General features: G+C 49.2%; 1 protein-coding gene across 21 annotated transcripts in view; it reads right to left on the bottom strand.

The window, feature by feature from the left end:
* Positions 1 to 18,074, bottom strand: part of LOC140404495 (tropomyosin alpha-1 chain) — a 68,641-nt gene extending 50,567 nt beyond the window's left edge. For 6 of the 21 annotated variants that reach the window (XM_072493117.1, XM_072493113.1, XM_072493121.1 and 3 more), the window contains exons 1-2: positions 17,803 to 18,074; positions 16,258 to 16,383 (exon numbers count right to left, since the gene is read on the bottom strand). In XM_072493117.1, the coding sequence (XP_072349218.1) occupies positions 16,258 to 16,383; positions 17,803 to 17,916 (240 nt within the window). In that variant the 5' untranslated portion in view covers positions 17,917 to 18,074. Of the gene's footprint in view, positions 1 to 9,475; positions 9,749 to 15,956; positions 16,083 to 16,257; positions 16,384 to 17,802 lie in introns of those variants that run through there. The other 15 variants (XM_072493114.1, XM_072493120.1, XM_072493118.1 and 12 more) reach the window with 9 other exon arrangements.
* Positions 18,075 to 18,423: the final 349 nt, after the last annotated feature.

Below are 18,423 nucleotides of genomic sequence, written 5' to 3'. Positions count from 1 at the left end.
GGCTAGGCCATAGAAGGCAGAGAGTAGCAATGGATGGGTGCTTTTCTGATTGGAGGGCTGTGACTAGTGGTGTTCCACAAGGATCAGTGCTGGGACCTTTGCAGTTTGTATTATATATGAAAATGATTTGTAGGAAAATAGAGCTGGTTTTATTTCTTTATTTTTAAAAATAAATTTAGAGCAGCCAATTCATTTTTTCCAATTAAGGGGCAATTTAACGTGGCCAATCCACCTACCCTGCACATCTTTGGGTTGTGGGAGCGAAACACACGCAAACACAGGGAGAATGTGCAAACTCCACACGGACAGTGACCCAGAGCCGGGATCGAACCTGGGACCTCAGCGCCGTGGGCAGCAGTGCTAACCCACTGCACCACCGTGCTGCCCGAACTGGTTTTATTGATAACTTTGCGATGACACAAAGGTTGGTGGAATTGTGGATAGCGATGAGGATCATCAGAGGATAAAGCAGGATTTTGATTGTTTGGAAACTTGGGCGGAGAGATGGCAGATGGAGTTTAATCCAGGCAAATGTGAGGTAATGCATTTTGGAAGGTCTAATGCAGGTAGGGAATATACAGTGAATGGTAGAACATTTAAGTGTATTGATAGGCAGAAGGGGAGGTAGTGGAAGCAGAGACAATAGTGATGATAGGGTGGGAATATGGTCCCCGCAAGGGTAGGGGGCTTTAGTTCAGATGGGCAGCATGGTCGGTGCAGGCTTGGAGGGCCGAAGGGCCTGTTTCTGTGCTGTAATTCTCTTTGTTGTAACTGTTAACTTTAATTTCTTTGTTGCTAATGTGGTTAATTCTGTGCTTAAATCAGATCCAGCAGAGGGCAGTAGAGCGCAGCTGCTGATTGGCTGTTGCGGGGGCAATTTGCATACATCTGCTGTGCTCACCCTAATTTGAAGGTGCACCTGAGCAAGAGACCCTAGCTGTTCAAGTGAAGACAAGCATCCAGCTGAGGGCAGCAGAGTGGAGCTGCTGATTGGCTGTTGCAGGGGCAATTTGCATACGTCTGTTGTGCTCACCCTAACTTGAAGGTGGTTTGTGGAAGAGCTGTTGTCAAGTGACGCTTAAATCCGAAACACTTCTCCAGTGTTTCCCTCCCTACCCCCTCCTCGAACCAAAAAAAACCCAACTGCTGTAAAGGTCAAGAGGAAGGCTCAAGGGCAGGTAGAAGTTGAACCGTGAAGTCACAGCCTGCAGGTAAGGGATTGGCTGGTGACTGGTAAGTAGTTTTTCTTTTATTTTCACTCGGGTGTTATCGTGCGGGGCGCAGAAGTTGCTGAGTGAGTACTTGCTGAGAAGGGGAGTGAATAACAGGTAAGCTCTTTTTTTCTTTTTTTATCTAGAGGGGATGGCAGGGAAGGTAGTGCAATGTTCCTCCTGCAGAATGTTTGAGGTGAGGGACGCCGTCAGTGTCCCTGCTGATTTCATCTGTGGGAAGTGCACCCACCTCCAGCTCCTCAGAAACCGCGTTAGGGAACTGGAGCTGGATGAACTTCGGATCATTCGGGAGGCAGAGGTGGTCATAGACAGAAGATTCAGGGATGTAGTTACTCCGAAGAATAAAGATAGATGGGTGACGGTGAGAGGGGCTGGGAGGCAGCAGTCAGTACAGGGATCCCCTGTGGTCGTTCCCCTTAGTAACAAGTACACCGCTTTGGATACTGTTGGGGGGAGGGGGGGACGACTTACCAGGGGTAAGCCATGGGGTACAGGTCTTTGGCACAGAGTCTATCCCTGTTGCTCAGAAGGGAAGGCGGGAGAGGAGGCGGCATTAGTCATTGGAGACTCCATAGTTAGGGGGATAGACAGGAGATTCTGTGGGAACGAGAGAGACTCGCGGTGGGTGTGTTGCCTCCCAGGTGCCAGGGTGCGTGATGTCTCGGATTGTGTTTGCGGGATCCTTAAGGGGAGGGGGAGCAGCCCCAAGTCGTGGTCCACATAGGTATCAACGACATAGGTAGGAAAAGGGATAGGGATGTAAGGCAGGAATTCAGGGAGCTAGGGTGGAAACTTAGATCCAGGACAAACAGAGTTATTATCTCTGGGTTGTTACCCGTGCCACGTGATAGCGAGACGAGGAATAGGGAGAGAGAGGAGTTGAACACGTGGCTACAGGGATGGTGCAGGAGGGAGGGTTTCAGATTTCTGGATAATTGGGGCTCATTCTGGGGTCGGTGGGACCTCTACAAACGGGATGGTCTACACCTGGACCAGAGGGGTACCAATATCCTGGGGGGGGAAATTTGCTAACGCTCTTCGGGAGGGTTGAAACTAGTTCAGCAGGGGCTTGGGAACCTGAATTGTAGCTCCAGTATACAGGAGGTTGAGAGTAGTGAGGTCATGAGTAAGGTTTCAAAGTTGCAGGAGTGTACCGGCAGGCAGGAAGGTGGTTTAAAGTGTGTCTACTTCAATGCCAGGAGCATCCGGAATAAGGTGGGTGAACTTGCGGCATGGGTTGGTACCTGGGACTTTCGATGTTGTGACCATTTCGGAGACATGGATAGAGCAGGGACAGGAATGGTTGTTGCTGGTGCCGGGGTTTCGATATTTCAGTAAGCTCAGGGAAGGTGGTAAAAGAGGGGGAGGGGTGGCATTGTTAGTCAAGGACAGTATTACGGTGGCAGAATGAGGACTCGTCCACTGAGGTAGTATGGGCTGAGGTTAGAAACAGGAAAGGAGAGATCACCCTGTTAGGGGTTTTCTCTAGGCCTCCAAAAAGTTCCAGAGATGTAGAGGAAAGGATTGCAAAGATGATTCTGGATAGGAGGGAAAGCAACAGGGCAGTTGTTATGGGGTACTTTAACTTTCCAAATATTGACTGGAAATGCTATAGTTTGAGTACTTTAGATGGGTCCGTTTTTGTCCAATGTGTGCAGGAGGGTTTCCTGACACAGTATGTAGGTAGGCCAACGAGAGGCGAGGCCATATTGGATTTGGTACTGGGTAACACCTGGGTACAATTCGATTACGTTTACTTTCGTGATGGAAAGGGATAGGTATATACCGCAGGGCAAGAGCTATATTTGGGGGAAAGGCAATTATTATGCGATGAGGCAAGACTTAGGATGCATCCTAAGTGAAAACTGCAGAGGATGGGCACAATGGAAATGTGGAGCTTGTTCAAGGAACAGCTACTGCGTGTCCTTGATAAGTATGTACCTGTCAGGCAAGGAGGAAGTGGTCGAGTAAGGGAACCGTGGTTTACTAAAGCAGTTGAAACACTTGTCAAGAGGAAGAAGGAGGCTTATGCAAAGATGAGACATGAAGGTTCAGTTAGGGCACTCGAGAGTTACAAGTTAGCGAGGAAGGACCTAAAGAGAGAGCTAAGAAGAGTCAGGAGGGGACATGAGAAGTCTTTGGCAGGTAGGATCAAGGATAACCCTAAAGCTTTCTGTAGATATGTCAGGAATAAACGAATGGCGAGGGTAAGAGTAGGGCCAGTCAAGGACAGTCGTGGGAAGTTGTGCTTGGAGTCCGAGGAGATAGGAGAGGTGCTAAATAAATATTTTTCGTCAGTATTCACACAGGAAAAAGACAATGTTGTCGAGGAGAATACTGAGATTCAGGCTACTAGACTAGAAGGGCTTGAGGTTCATAAGGAGGAGATGTTAGCAATTCTGCAAAGTGTGAAAATAGATAAGTCCCCTGGGCCGGATGGGATTTATCTTAGGATTCTCTGGGAAGCTAGGGAGGAGATTGCTGAGCCTTTGGCTTTGATCTTTAAGTCATCTTTGTCTACAGGAATAGTGCCAGAAGACTGGAGGATAGCAAATGTTGTCCCCTTGTTCAAGAAGGGGTGTAGAGACAACCCAGGTAACTATAGACCAGTGAGCCTTACTTCTGTTGTGGGCAAAATCTTGGTAAGGTTTATAAGAGATCGGATGTATAATCATCTGGAAAGGAATAATTTGATTAGAGATAGTCAACACGGTTTTGTGAAGGGTAGGTCGTGCCTCACAAACCTTCTTGAGTTCTTTGAGGTGACCAAACAGGTGGATGAGGGTAAAGCAGTTGATGTGGTGTGTATGGATTTCAGTAAAGTGTTTGATAAAGTCCCCCATGGTAGGCTACTGCAGAAAATACAGAGGCATGGGATTCAGGGTGATTTAGCAGTTTGGATCAGAAATTGGCTAGCTGGAAGAAGACAAAAGGTGGTGGTTGATGGGAAATGTTCAGATTGGAGTCCAGTTACTAGTGGTGTACCACAAGGATCTGTTTTGGGGCCACTGTGGATTATCATTTTTATAAATGACCTGGAGGAGGGCGTAGAAGGATGGGTGAGTAAATTTGCAGATGACACTAAAGTCGGTGTAGTTGTGGACAGTGCGGAAGGATGTTACAAGTTACAGAGGGACATAGATAAGTTGCAGCGCTGGGCTGAGAGGTGGCAAATGGAGTTTAATGCAGAAAAGTGTGAGGTGATTCATTTTGGAAGGAATAACAGGAAGACAGAGTACTGGGCTAATGGTAAGATTCTTGGCAGTGTAGATGAGCAGAGAGATCTCGGTGTCCATGTACATAGATCCCTGAAAGTTGCCACCCAGGTTGAGAGGGTTGTTAAGAAGGCGTACGGTGTGTTAGCTTTTATTGGTAGAGGGATTGAGTTTCGGAGCCATGAGGTCATGTTGCAGCTGTACAAAACTCTGGTGCAGCCGCATTTGGAGTATTGCGTGCAATTCTGGTCGCCGCATTATAGGAAGGATGTGGAAGCATTGGAAAGGGTGCAGAGGAGATTTACCAGAATGTTGCCTGGTATGGAGAGAAGATCTTATGAGGAAAGGCTGAGGGACTTGAGGTTGTTTTCGTTGGAGAGAAGAAGGTTAAGAGGTGGCTTAATTGAGGCATACAAGATGATCAGAGGATTGGATAGGGTGGACAGTGAGAGCCTTTTTCCTCGGATGGTGACGTCTAGCACAAGGGGACAGAGCTTTAAATTGAGGGGAGATAGATATAAGACAGATGTCAGAGGTAGGTTCTTTACTCAGAGAGTAGTCAGGGTGTGGAATGCCCTGCCTGCAACAGTAGTGGACTCGCCAACACTAAGGGCATTCAAATGGTCAATGGATAGAATATGGACGATAAGGGAATAGTGTAGATGGTCTTTAGAGTGGTTTCACAGGTCGGCGCAACATTGAGGGCCGAAGGGCCTGTACTGCGCTGGAATGTTCTATGTTCTATCACATTAAGCACTGAACAAAGAAGCGGATTCTGGAAGTCAGAATATTTAAAAATCCATCTCGCTCAGCAAGCTAGAGACCTTTCATTTTTTAAAAATGACAAAAAAAAAATCATCATACTCCCAAGACCCAAGGACACGAAAACCTCCAATCCAAGGGACATTTAGATTCTATTTCATACAAAAGGTGAATCAGACAAGGTTCAACTTGAGCTTTACTACGCCAAGACCGCACCCCATTTTACTTCAATTCTCAAAGGTTTATCATTTGGAGGGTCTAAAGGTTACACAGCTTCTGGCAGTATTTACGATACCCCGAGTGGAAAGTTGCCTCACACCAGCAATGCTTGTGTTGGAGTGGAGAAGGCGTTACGCTGACAAAGTGGTTAGCGCTGCTGCCTTAATCAGCAGCTAGTGGTGTCCCTCAGGGATCAGTGTTGGGCCCACAACTGTTCACAATTTACATAGATGATTTGGAGTTGGGGACCAAGGGCAATGTGTCCAAGTTTGCAGACGACACTAAGATGAGTGGTAAAGCAAAAAGTGCAAAGGATACTGGAAGTCATCAGAGTGATTTGGATAGGCTAAGTGAATGGGCTAGGATCTGGCAGATGGAATACAATGTTGACAAATGTGAGGTTATCCATTTTGGTACGAATAACAGCAAAAGGGATTATTATTTAAATGATAAAATATTAAAACATGCTGCTGTGCAGAGAGACCTGGGTGTGCTAGTGCATGAGTCGCAAAACGTTGGTTTACAGGTGCAACAGGTGATTAAGAAGGCAAATGGAATTTTGTCCTTCATTGCTAGAGGGATGGAGTTTAAGACTAGGGAGGTTATGCTGCAATTGTATAAGGTGTTAGTGAGGCCACACCTGGAGTATTGTGTTCAGTTTTGGTCTCCTTACTTGAGAAAGGACATATTGGCACTGGAGGGTGTGCAGAGGAGATTCACTAGGTTAATCCCAGAGCTGAAGGGGTTGGATTACGAGGATTACGAAGAGAGGTTGAGTAGACTGGGACTGTACTCGTTGGAATTTAGAAGGATGAGGGGGGATCTTATAGAAACATATAAGATTATGAAGGGAATAGATAGGATAGATGCGGGCAGGTTGTTTCCACTGGCGGGTGAAAGCAGAACTAGGGGGCATAGCCTCAAAATAAGGGGAAGTAGATTTAGGACTGAGTTTAGGAGGAACTTCTTCACCCAAAGGGTTGTGAATCTATGGAATTCCTTGCCCAGTGAAACAGTTGAGGCTCCTTCATTAAATGTTTTTAAGATAAAGATAGATCGTTTTTTGAAGAATAAAGGGATTAAGGGTTATGGTGTTCGGGCCGGAAAGTGGAGCTGAGTCCACAAAGGATCAGCCATGATCTCATTGAATGGTGGAGCAGGCTCGAGGGGCCAGATGGCCTACTCCTGCTCCTAGTTCTTATGTTCTCACAGCGCCAGGAACCCGGATTCAATTCGGACTGTCTGTGCGGAGTCAGCACGTTCTCCCCCGTGTCTGCGTGGGTTTCCTCCCGGTGCTCCGGTTTCCTCCCACAGTCTAAAGATGTGCAAGTTGAATGGATTGACCATGTGGCCTCTTTCTGCACTCTATGGATTCTTTGGAGGAGATTTGATAGAGGTGCTCAAAATCATGATAGGGCTGGACAGAGTAGACAGGGTTCCACTCCTAAAAGGACCAAGATCGAGAGGGCCAGATTTAAGTAATTTGCAAAAGAAGCCAATGCAATGGGAAAAAAAATCTTCTGCACTCAAATAGCTGTGGTGTGGAATGCACTGCCTGGAGAGGCAGGTTCAACCAGGGCATCCAAAATGGCATTGGATAATTATTTGAAAAGAAATTTGCTGGGGTACGGGGGAAAGGCAGGCAAATGGCACTAAGCCAGAATGCTCATTTGGAGAGCTGGTGCAGAACCGATGGGCCGAATGTCCTCCGTGTGCACCGTAACAATACTGGAATTCTGCTCAGCCTCTCCCCATGTGGCAAAGTGTCAACAGACGACTTGGAGACTATATATGGTCACCATTACATTACTGCCATTCTGCAGGATCATTGAATGGGAACAATTAACTGGAGTCAATTATCTTTTAAGATTTTCACTTAAAAAGGCCAAACTGTTTCACAAATGTTACATGAATATGTCTCCCTTAACTGTTTGGTAGCACAGAACAGAATCGCTGGAAAAAAAGAGACAAGTTTACATTCCTCAGACGGGCGGGCGTGACCGGAAGCAAAATCTCTCAGGAAAACACCGGAGCCCCATCCAGACATAATTGCACACTCGAGCAATATTTTGGCAGGCGGGCGCGCTTCGGATGTGCGCCCCTGACAATCAAGCAGGGAAATGAGCCCATTAAGGGCCAATTGAACACCATTCTGCGTGGCCCTGGCTGCTTTTACAGATGGCGGGCGGTCCAATTGGCCAAGCGGCCTTTACATTTTGGCTTCAACCTCGATCCAGGGCGTGATGAATGGTCTGGGCTCAAATTAAATTAAAATAGATGTCTGGGGACTGAAGAATGTCAAATTTCAGGGGAAAACTATTTATTTGGCATGAAAAAAAGGGTAATTGATCCAATTGGTCGAGATGGTGCCATGGTATGGTGAATGTCCCCCATTGCTTTTGTTTATTCAAAACAGCAATGGTGCAATGCCTGGACATATTCCTTTTGTCTGCAGAGTACATTAACATATGTAGCTTCTCGCAAGCAGAAGTGAGCTCCATTTACAAGCCCAACTGATAATCTTAAATTGGTTGCCAGTGCAATTCCCAGCACACTCAGGATTGTTCAACAAGTGCTGCCCATTCACAGAATCATGCCTAGCATTAGACCTGATGTTGGTTGGATGCACAATGTATAGGCTGTATGTCCCAATTGGTGAACTGTACCAAACAGCCTCCCCCACCAGCTGTCCACTGGAGGCGGAGTGCAATTGCACTCAACCAACCCGTGCTTGCAAAACTTACACCCATGGGTAATTTGCTGGAGGCGAGGTGCAGTATTACAATGAGGAAAATGGAGAGGAAAGTTGGTGCAATGAGGAACCCACGCAGATAAGTGGAGAACGTGCAGACTCTGCACAGGCAGTGACCCACACCAGGGTTCCGGGTTCAATTCCAGCCTCGGGTGACTGGGTGGAGTTTGCATGTTCTCCACGTGTCTGGGTTTCCTCCCACAGTCCAACGATGTGCAGGTTAGGTGGATTAGCCATGGTAAATTGCACCTTGGTGTTTAAAAGGTTAGGTGGGGTTACTGGGCCAGGGCGGGGTTTGGGCCTGGGTAGGATGCTCTTTCAGAGGGTCGGTGCAGGCTCGATGGGCCTTCTGTACTGTAGGGGTTCTATGAAGTCGAGGCATGGAAGGAAATGCACAACCTATCAACCCAACCCTTCAAACACTGCTCCACATTGTGGCAGAGACTCCAGATCGCACATTGAACCCAGCCTGGCAGCAAAGTCCTCCTCAATCCCGAGGGGACTGCCCAAGGAGAGATGTCCCGGATAAACACTTTATTCGGGCTGATCAGGAGTCTTTAAAACGGACAGTCTGCATCGAGCTGATTAAACCCTGCGGCAGCCTCGCCTTTGTTCGGACCACCGGCAGAAACTGAGAGGCCAGCTTGAAATAGACAGTGGATTAAATCAAAGCAGTGCCCCCCCCCCCCCGGACACCCCAAACCACATGCGGGGGGGGGGGGGACAAGGGGAGCACAGATCGCCCCAGATTCATTGTACACCCAAGTACCCAACCAGAACTCAATGCGCACAGACACACACACACAGGTTTAACCTTTGAATGAACTCATTATAGCGACTACACCAGGGTGCACAGGAATCAGAAAACGGGTTTCCTCAGCCAGATGCAATCTTCAAAACCCAGGAATCTAGGACACACGGGGGGGGGGGGGGGGCGGTGTAATAAACCTACAATTAAATGCCAATCTGCAATTAGGAGGAAAACTGCTTTGAAATGGGAATTTTAGTCTGGCTAATCCACACTTGGTAAATAGGCATCTTGGTGCCTGTTTTTTCCATTTTAAATGGCCTCCTTCCCTCCCACATCTAGAGGAGCAGAATCCTCTTAGAAACAGGTAGGTCAGCTCCTGATAAACAGGCCACTTTATTTCCTAAACTGGCGTTCCCCCCCCCCCTTCTTGTTCTGGGTGTAGGGGGGGGGGGATTGGTTACAATCCCCATCCACCCAGGATTACATTGTAACCGCGCCTCTCCCCAGTCCCCCTCCCAGCCCTCAAGGTGACTCTCTCTCTCACTTGCTCTCGGTTCTGTCGCTCTGTGTCCACTTCTCTCTGCAGCCTCTCCGCCTTCTCCTCCGCCACATCTGCCTGGTCCTGCAAACTCTTAATCTTCCTCCTGACTGCATCCACCGACATGGCGCAGGACATCAATCGCCCCCTCCTCCAACACACACACAGCCAACCCCCTCTCCTCCTCCCACACAAACACCCCCCACACACACAAAAAAATCAAAGCTCAGCCTCCAAGAAAATCCCCTTTAACACAAAACAAATCCTCTACTCGCCCGGCTTCGAATGCACTTAGCACCGGAAGTAACCCACTTTTAACCCTCTCCCTCCCACACTGAAAATAAATTAACCACACATTGGGGAGAGGAAGGGGGGGAACATGTCCAACATCTTGGCAAAGCAAATTCAGGTGGTAACCTTTCTGGGTTGGTGTATTTTTGTTGAGTGTTTTTATTTTGTTGGTTGCAAGTAACATTCTGGGAAATGTCACATTCCGAGGTGTTTCACACCGGATCGCGCCACCTACAGGGAGCCAGGATCCAGGGGGTCTGGTCAATTTCCAACACTGCCCAGTGGGTGCAAACACTTCCCCCACCTTCAGGCAATGCTGCAAAGGTCCTGACTGCTGAGTCTGCGCACTGGGAGGGTGGAGTCTGTACCCTCCAAACACACCTCTATCTTTAGGAAATGAAAAATCAAAACACTTGAAATGTATATCGCCCAGTGGACTTCTGGAAGTGCGGTCCCTTCTTGCAAATGCAGGAAACGTGAGAATTAAACCGTGCGCAGCAAGATCCCACAACGAGCAATGTGACAAAATGACCACACGCCCAGAACAAAAAAGCTTTATTTGCCCCGTTCAGTCGGGTTGGGAAGGAGGAATTATTCAGAAGCGATCATTTTGCCCAATCTTGCTCAACCCCTTCTGGGCAAACTTGCAGCGTGGAGCCAATTTAGATTGGTTGAATTGCAGTGGGGGAGTCTCGGTCCCTGTGGCGGTATGTGTGGGAGGGATGGACACTCTTTGTGGGGGGTCTGGCTGTGTGAAAATAGCTCGCCATACTTTCTGCATTTCAGTAGTGCCTGCTGCTTCAATAGGGATTCAGTGGCTGTGATGTATTTTGGAATAAACACATTTAACCTGTGCCCACAAGGACCGACAGATGGCATCGAGCACCCAACATGCAAGGCATATTTCACCTCCACCCTGATATCTGATTATCCATGACCTCTGATTGATAAATAATTGAATAAACTATTTAATGAAGGCAGTATGCTGGTGGGGAAGCTGCTTCTCACATCTGGGCCGAATATAGCTGGAATGGTGCAATAAATACTCTCACACTCTGGACTGTAAAGAAACTTGCGCTCTCTTCGAATAAGCTACCTCTACTTCATTCTCATTGCCAGCTTCAATCAACTGGCTTCTGCTCAAACTGAGGCTGGCTCAGATGGGCTGCAATGGGAGGTACATACAGTACTGTGCTCTTGCACATTGCTAAGTGATAGCTGCACCTTAGCTGTAGCTCTCTGCAACATTTCTAGACCAAATACCTCCGCTGTGTTACTGAGGGAGTACCACACTGTCAGAGATGCCATCTTTCAGATGTGATGCTAAACCCTGCCTGTTCTCAGCTGGGCACAACACAATTTTGAAAAGGAGCTGGGAACATCTGCCAAGTGTCCTGGCCAATAATTACCCCTCAAATGTCCCAAAAAAACACACTATCTGGTCATAATTGCGTTGCTCTTTGAGGGGGTCTGGCTGAGTGAAAATATCTCGCCATGCTTTCTATATTTCCTGATATGGAGATGCCGGCGTTGGACTGGGGTGGGCACAGGAAGAGGTCTTACAACACCAGGTTAAATTCAAACACATTAGGGCAGCACGGTGGTCCCAGGTTCGATCCTGGCTCTGGGTCACTGTCCCTGTGGATTTTGCACTTTCTCCCCGTGTTTGTGTGGGTTTCGCCCCCACAACCCAAAGATGTGCCGGGTAGGTGGATTGGCCGCGCTAAATTGCCCCTTAATTGGAAACAATGAATTGGGTACTCCAAACTTATTTTTAGAAAATCTAACACATTTGTTCCGAATCACTAACTTTCAGAGCGCAGCCACTTCATCAGGTCATCGCTCACCTGAGGAAGGAGCTGTGGTCCGAAAGCTAGTGATTTGGAACAAACGTGTTGGATTTTAACATAAGAACTAGGAGCAGGAGTAGGCCATCTGGCCCCTCGAGCCTGCTCCGCCATTCAATGAGATCATGGCTGATCTTTTGTGGACTCAGCTCCACTTTCCGGCCCGAACACCATAACCCTTAATCCCTTTATTCTTCAAAAAACTATCTATCTTTATCTTAAAAACATTTAATGAAGGAGCCTCTACTGCTTCACTGGGCAAGGAATTCCATAGATTCACAACCCTTTGGGTGAAGAAGTTCCTCCTAAACTCAGTCCTAAATCTACTTCCCCTTATTTTGAGGCTATGCCCCCTAGTTCTGCTTTCACCCGCCAGTGGAAACAACCTGCCCGCATCTATCCTATCTATTCCCTTCATAATTTTATATGTTTCTATAAGATCCTCATCCTTCTAAATTCCAACGAGTACAGTCCCAGTCTACTCAACCTCTCCTCGTAATCCAACCCCTTCAGCTCTGGGATTAACCTAGTGAATCTCCTCTGCACACCCTCCAGTGCCAGTACGTCCTTTCTCAAGTAAGGAGACCAAAACTGAACACAATACTCCGGGTGTTAACCTGGTGTTGTAAGACTTCTTACTGTTTCTACATTTCAGGAGTGCCTGCTGCTTCAATAGGGATTCAGTGGCCGTGATGTGTTTTGGAACAAACACATTTAACCTGTGCCCACAAGGACCGACAGATGGCATCGAGCACCCAACATGCAAGGCATGTGTCACCTCCACCCTGATAATTGGCACCGAGACAGACACAAACTTCGTGAAAAACTGCATGGGTTCATTGTACAGTGCACAGGTACAACTGGACTCAGTGACCCTGGGGAGTGGGAGGGAGTGTGTGTGGGGGTGGGGGGGGCGTAATTAGCGAGGACGGTCACTCCTGATTATTACCCAGCTCCTCCTCTGCAATATTGGTTACGGTTAAGACTGGAAGCAGTTGTGATTGATAAGCTCCGATACCAGCTGGATTAGACCCCCTTCGATGGCCAGTTATTGCTTCACATATAGGACATAGAACATGAATGGGAGTAGGCCACTCGGCCCTTTGAGCCTGCTGTATCATTCAGTGCGATCATGGCCAATGTGGCTGTGATCTGACTCAACTCCAACTTGTCTGTCTGCCTCTCATAACCCTTGACTCCCATGTCTATCTAAAGTCAAACTCAGCTGTGAATAAATTCAACGTCCCAGCTCCACCCCCACCCCCACTCAGCTCTCTGAGGGAAAGAATTCCACAGACTAACAACCTTCTGAGAAAATCTCATATCATAGAATAGAATTTACAGTGCAGAAGGAGGCCATTCGGCCCATCGAGTCTGCACCGGCTCTTGGAAAGAGCAACCTACCCAAGGTCCACACCTCCACCCTATCCCCGTAACCCAGTAACCCCCACTTAACCTTTTTGGACACTAAGGGCAATTTAGCGTGACCAATCCCTCTAACCTGCACATCTTTGGACTGTGGGAGGAAACCGGAGCACCCGGAGGAAACCCACGCACACACGGGGAGAACGTGCAGACTCCGCACAGACAGTGACCCAGCGGGGAATCGAACCTGGGACCCTGGGGCTGTGAAGCAACAGTGCTATCCACTGTGCTACCCTGTCGCCACATATGTCTTAAAAGAGGGAGCCTCTTATTCTTAAACAGTGTTCCCCAGTTCTAAACTCTCCCACAGGAGAAATCCTCCTCTTGGTATTGACCCTAACAAGTCCCCTCAGGGTCTCATATGTTTCAATACCTCTCATTCTTCTAAGTTCCATTTGGTATAAGACATAGGAGCAGAATTAGGCCATTCGGCCCATCGAGTCTGCTCCGCCATTCAATCATGGCTGATATTTTTCTCATCCCCATTCTCCTGCCTTCTCCCCATAACCCCTGATCCCCTTATTAATCAGGAACCCATCTATCTCTGTCTTAAAGGCACTTCGTGATTTGGCCTCCACAGCCTTCTGCGGCAAAGTGTTCCACAGATTCACCACCCTCTGGCTGAAGAAATTCCTCCTCATCTCTGTTTTAAAGGATTGCCCCTTCAGTCTGAGATTGTGCCCTCAGGTTCTAGTCTCTCTAGTTTTTCCTTCAAGTGGAAACATTCTCTCCACGTCCACTCTATCCAGGCCTCGCAGTATCCTGTAAGTTTCAATAAGATTCCCCCTCATCCTTCTAAACTCCAAAAAGTACAGAGCCAGAGTCCTCAACCATTCCCTGTGTGACAAGCTCTATATTCCAGGGCTATGGGGCCAATCTGTTCAACCTTTCTTCATAATATAAGCCCTTCATCCCAGGAATAAGTCTCAATTGCATCCCTCTTCAAATAAGGAGACTAAAACTATACACAGTACTCCAGATGGGTCCTGGCAAGGCCTTATACAACTGCAGTAAACGTCCCTACTTTTATAATCCATTCCCTTTGCAATAATAAACACCGTGGCGCAGTGATTAGCACTGCTGCCTTACAGCACCAGGGCCCTGGGTTTGATTCTGGTCTTGGGTGACTGTGTGTGGAGTTTACACATTCTCCCCATGTCTGCGTGGGTCTCACCCCCACACCCAAAGATGTGCTGGGTAGGTGGATTGGCCACATTAAAATGCCCCTTAAATAGAAGTTTAAAAAAAACGAAATAAAAAGATTGGGTTACAACAATAGGGTGGGGAGTGGGCCTTGGTAGGGTGCTCTTTCGGGGGGCCAGTGCAGACTCGATGGGCCAAATGGACTCCTTCTGCACTGTAGGGATTCTATGAACATTCCATTTCATTCTTCCCTTTAAGTGAGGAGAAAATGAGACAGGTACTGTGTAGTCCAGCAGGATTGGGTGGGGTGGGGGTGGGGGGTGACTAATTACTAACCATCTCCACTTGTTCTGGAATGGTGCATGGAACAGACACTGGGCGAGGGAACAATGGATCTTGTCTGCCAGGCTGATGGTGAAATACTCCATTGTTGCCCATAGTCAAGATTAAGACATGAATAACCGGCATTTGACTTAAGTATTGGGATCCACTAAGTCACAAACCAGCAAAGGGTTAAATTCTTCGATAGAAGAGCCAACGCTACCACTGAAGGTGGAGGGGAGAGGAGAGCCTTCTTTCCACCTCTTGGTTTGATGACTTTCTCATTGTGATTGTCCAGAAACCCCCAAGATCCAGCTCTCAATATAGGTTTACCCATCTCAATCTAGAAAATATTCCCCAATCTCACACAATCTGCTCACTATTTTGACACACTGGACAGTAATTGGGAGTGAAGCAAAGAATTTGTTCGAATTTTGTCATCAGCAATTACTATAAAACATTAAAATAAAACATTTCCTTGACTGACAATCTGGGAGAGCTGGGGGGGGGGGGTCTGTAAACTCTGAAAGATTGGGCATGATTTGAAGTGGGATTTACACCCGCTTTGGGAGTCGCTGGCGCCATCACTTCATCTGCGAAGGTGATAAATTGGCCGGGACTGGAATCTGGCTGCACATTCTGTCCAGCCCACCCAACCAGAGCGGAATCCTGAAATAATATAGACGCGGGCAGCACCCAAATCGTCTGAATGACATCCTGAGTTAGAGTGGGATTTACACGTGGGATTTAAAGCTTCCCCTGAATTCTGTAACATGGCTTGTGTCGGATTTGTGGCCATCTGGCTAAACCCCAGCCCTTTGCTCTCCAGAATGCCAGAGATATAAGTGCTATTCGGAATACTCTGCATACTTTTCCTTTTAAGGAATATCCCTCACTCACGTAATCTCAACTCGTATTGGAAATAGATGGCGAGGGGGTGGGAGGGAAGGGGGGAGGGAGGAAGTGAATTCTTGCTGCTGACTATTGGAGGCGAACATTTTCTGATGTGATCTCTGTTTTAGGGCAGTTTACATCCCTGCCGATTTGCACACGTGTGTTCTAATAGGGAATGTCGAGTGGGGCTTCCCTAATTAGCTGAAACATGTTAAACACCCCATGTAGCACAAACTCTCAGGAGGGCAGGTCCCTCGCCTGCTCAATGCCATATAAAGTGCTAGTCTATAAATAAACACACCTCCCACCCAACTCAGGGTTGTGCGCACATACATCTAATCTCGTCTTAAGTCTCCAAGGGATATTTTTAGGGACAATCTTGTGGGGTGGATGGGTGAGGGGGGAGGGGGATGCGGGTGGAGGTTGCTGTCTAGAAACTTAGAGGTAAAACCTTGAAACAATAGCAAAATAAACGCGAGGTTTTTTTGCGGCTTGAGATGTGAGGGAGTTCAGAGAGGATTGAAATAGTTGGCAGAGTTTTGAAGCAAGTTGTGTCTCATACTCACATCAGTGGCTTTTTTTTCAGCTAGTTCCAGCTTCTCCTGTGCATCTTTCAAGGCTTCAGAGTATTTGTCCAGTTCATCCTCTGTGCCTTTTAGCTTCTTTTGCAAAGCCACCAACTCATCCTCCAGCTGCCGTTTGTTTTGTGTGAGTAGCAGAGGTGTAGAGAGAGACAGAGACAGAGGAGGCGGTGTGTCCGGCGCAGGAATCCAGTGTGTTCAGAGAGAAAGAGATGGAGAGAAAGAGAGAGAGAAAAAGAAAGCAGAGAGAGGTTAAAGGGAGCGTCCATTCACCCGGCGCCAGTACCTTAGTGGCATTCTCCTCGGCAAGTAGCTGCCGCTCCTCCGCCTTGTTAAAATCTTCCAGGAATTTATCCCGCTCATCCTCCACCGCCCGCAGTTTCTTTTCCAGTTGCAAAGCGTCATCCTCAAACTAGCAGAGATTGTAAGATGCATTAAAAGCAAACCCTCAGCTTGCAGGCAAAGCGCTTTGCAAATTAGCCCCAAAGAGAATGAGCCCAGCAGCATTGGGGCAGGAACTCCCCTTTGCTCACACTCACAGTGACAGCATTCACTATACACTGGGGCCAAATCGCCAGGACTCCCGAGATAGGGTCTGTGCTCCCGGGATAGAGTCTGTGCTCCCGGGATAGGCTCTGTGCTCCCGGGATAGAGTCTGTGCTCCCGGGATAGGCTCTGTGCTCCCGGGATAGAGTCTGTGCTCCCGGGATAGGGTCTGTGCTCCCGGGATAGGGTCTGTGCTCCCGGGATAGGGTCTGTGCTCCCGGGATAGGCTCTGTGCTCCCGGGATAGAGTCTGTGCTCCCGGGATAGGGTCTGTGTTCCCGGGATAGGGTCTGTGTTCCCGGGACTCCCGGGATAGGGTCTGTGCTCCCGGGATAGGGTCTGTGTTCCCGGGACTCCCGGGATAGGGTCTGTGCTCCCGGGATAGAGTCTGTGTTCCCGGGACTCCCGGGATAGGGCCTGTGCTCCCGGGATAGGGTCTGTGCTCCCGAGACTCCCGGGATAGGGTCTGTGCTCCCGGGATAGGGTCGGTGCTCCCGGGATAGAGTCTGTGCTCCCGAGACTCCTGGGATAGGGTCTGTGCTCCCGGGATAGGGTCGGTGCTCCCGGGATAGGGTCTGTGCTCCCGGGATAGGGTCTGTGCTCCCGAGACTCCCGGGATAGGGTCTGTGCTCCCGGGATAGGGTCTGTGTTCCCGGGACTCCCGGGATAGGGTCTGTGCTCCCGGGATAGGGTCTGTGCTCCCGGGACTCCCGGGATAGGGTCTGTGCTCCCGGGATAGGGTCTGTGCTCCCGGGATAGGGTCTGTGCTCCCGAGATCGGGTCTGTGCTCCCGAGACTCCCGGGATAGGGTCCGTGCTCCCGGGATAGGGTTTGTGCTCCCGGGATAGGGTCTGTGCTCCCGAGACTCCCGGGATAGGGTCTGTGCTCCCGGGATAGGGTCTGTGCTCCCGGGACTCCCGGGATAGGGTCTGTGCTCCCGGGATAGGGACCCGGGATAGAGTCTGTGTTCCCGGGCTGGGCTCTGTGTTCCCGGGATAGGGACCGTGCTCCCGGGATAGGGATCCGGGATAGAGTCTGTGTTCCCGGGATCGGCTCTGTGTTCCCGGGATCGGCTCTGTGTTCCCGGGACTCCCGGGATAGGCTCTGTGTTCCCGGGACTCCCGGGATCGGCTCTGTGCTCCCGGGATGGGCTCTGTGTTCCCGGGATGGGCTCTGTGTTCCCGGGATAGGGTCTGTGTTCCCGGGACTCCCGGGATGTGCTGTGTGTTCCCGGGGTGGGCTCTCCCAGTAGGGGTCTGGATTTGGGAATGCCGGGATTGGCTAACCTGCTTGCTCCTGTCCTCTGCCGCTTTCTTATCGGCCTCAGCTTGCTCGGCTCGGTCCAGGGCATTTTCCTTGTCCAACTTCAACATCTGCATCTTCTTCTTAATGGCGTCCATGGCTGCGGGTCGGCGAAGATTCCCAAATGTGGAGAGAGGGAAGCGGGAGGAGCGGGAAGGAGGGAGAGACGGGCTGGATCAGAAGCTGAGCTCAAATGCAGCGAATGCAGTCCCGGCCTGAGCAGCACCCTCCTCTCGGGGCGCGGGGGGCTCCTCCGCACATTTAATACTTTTTTTGGAAGCAGAGGCACTTTCTCTGACCCTATGGCCAATCTCCCTCCTGCACCAGCTCCCTGATTCGCTGCTCCGGGACATTTGACTCCAGCATGGCCGTATATGGGGAGTTAGTGAGGACTCACTCCCATCAGCAACATTCCCAACAACTCCACCCCTCAACACAGCAGCCTGCGGGGAACTGGGGCAGAGAGACAGGGATAGAGAGAGAGGGAGGGGGAGAGAGGGATAGAGAGAGAGAGGGAGGGATAGCGGGAGAGAGGGAGCGATAGAGAGAGAGAGGGAGGGATAGAGGGAGAGAGGGATAGAGAGAGAGAGGGAGGGAGAGAGAGA

This window comes from Scyliorhinus torazame, chromosome 30 (genome assembly GCF_047496885.1).
Source record: "Scyliorhinus torazame isolate Kashiwa2021f chromosome 30, sScyTor2.1, whole genome shotgun sequence".
In the NCBI taxonomy this organism is placed as follows: Eukaryota; Metazoa; Chordata; class Chondrichthyes; order Carcharhiniformes; family Scyliorhinidae; genus Scyliorhinus; species Scyliorhinus torazame.
Note: the sequence above shows the minus strand (reverse complement) of the source record. Positions and strands in the feature narration are given on the sequence as shown.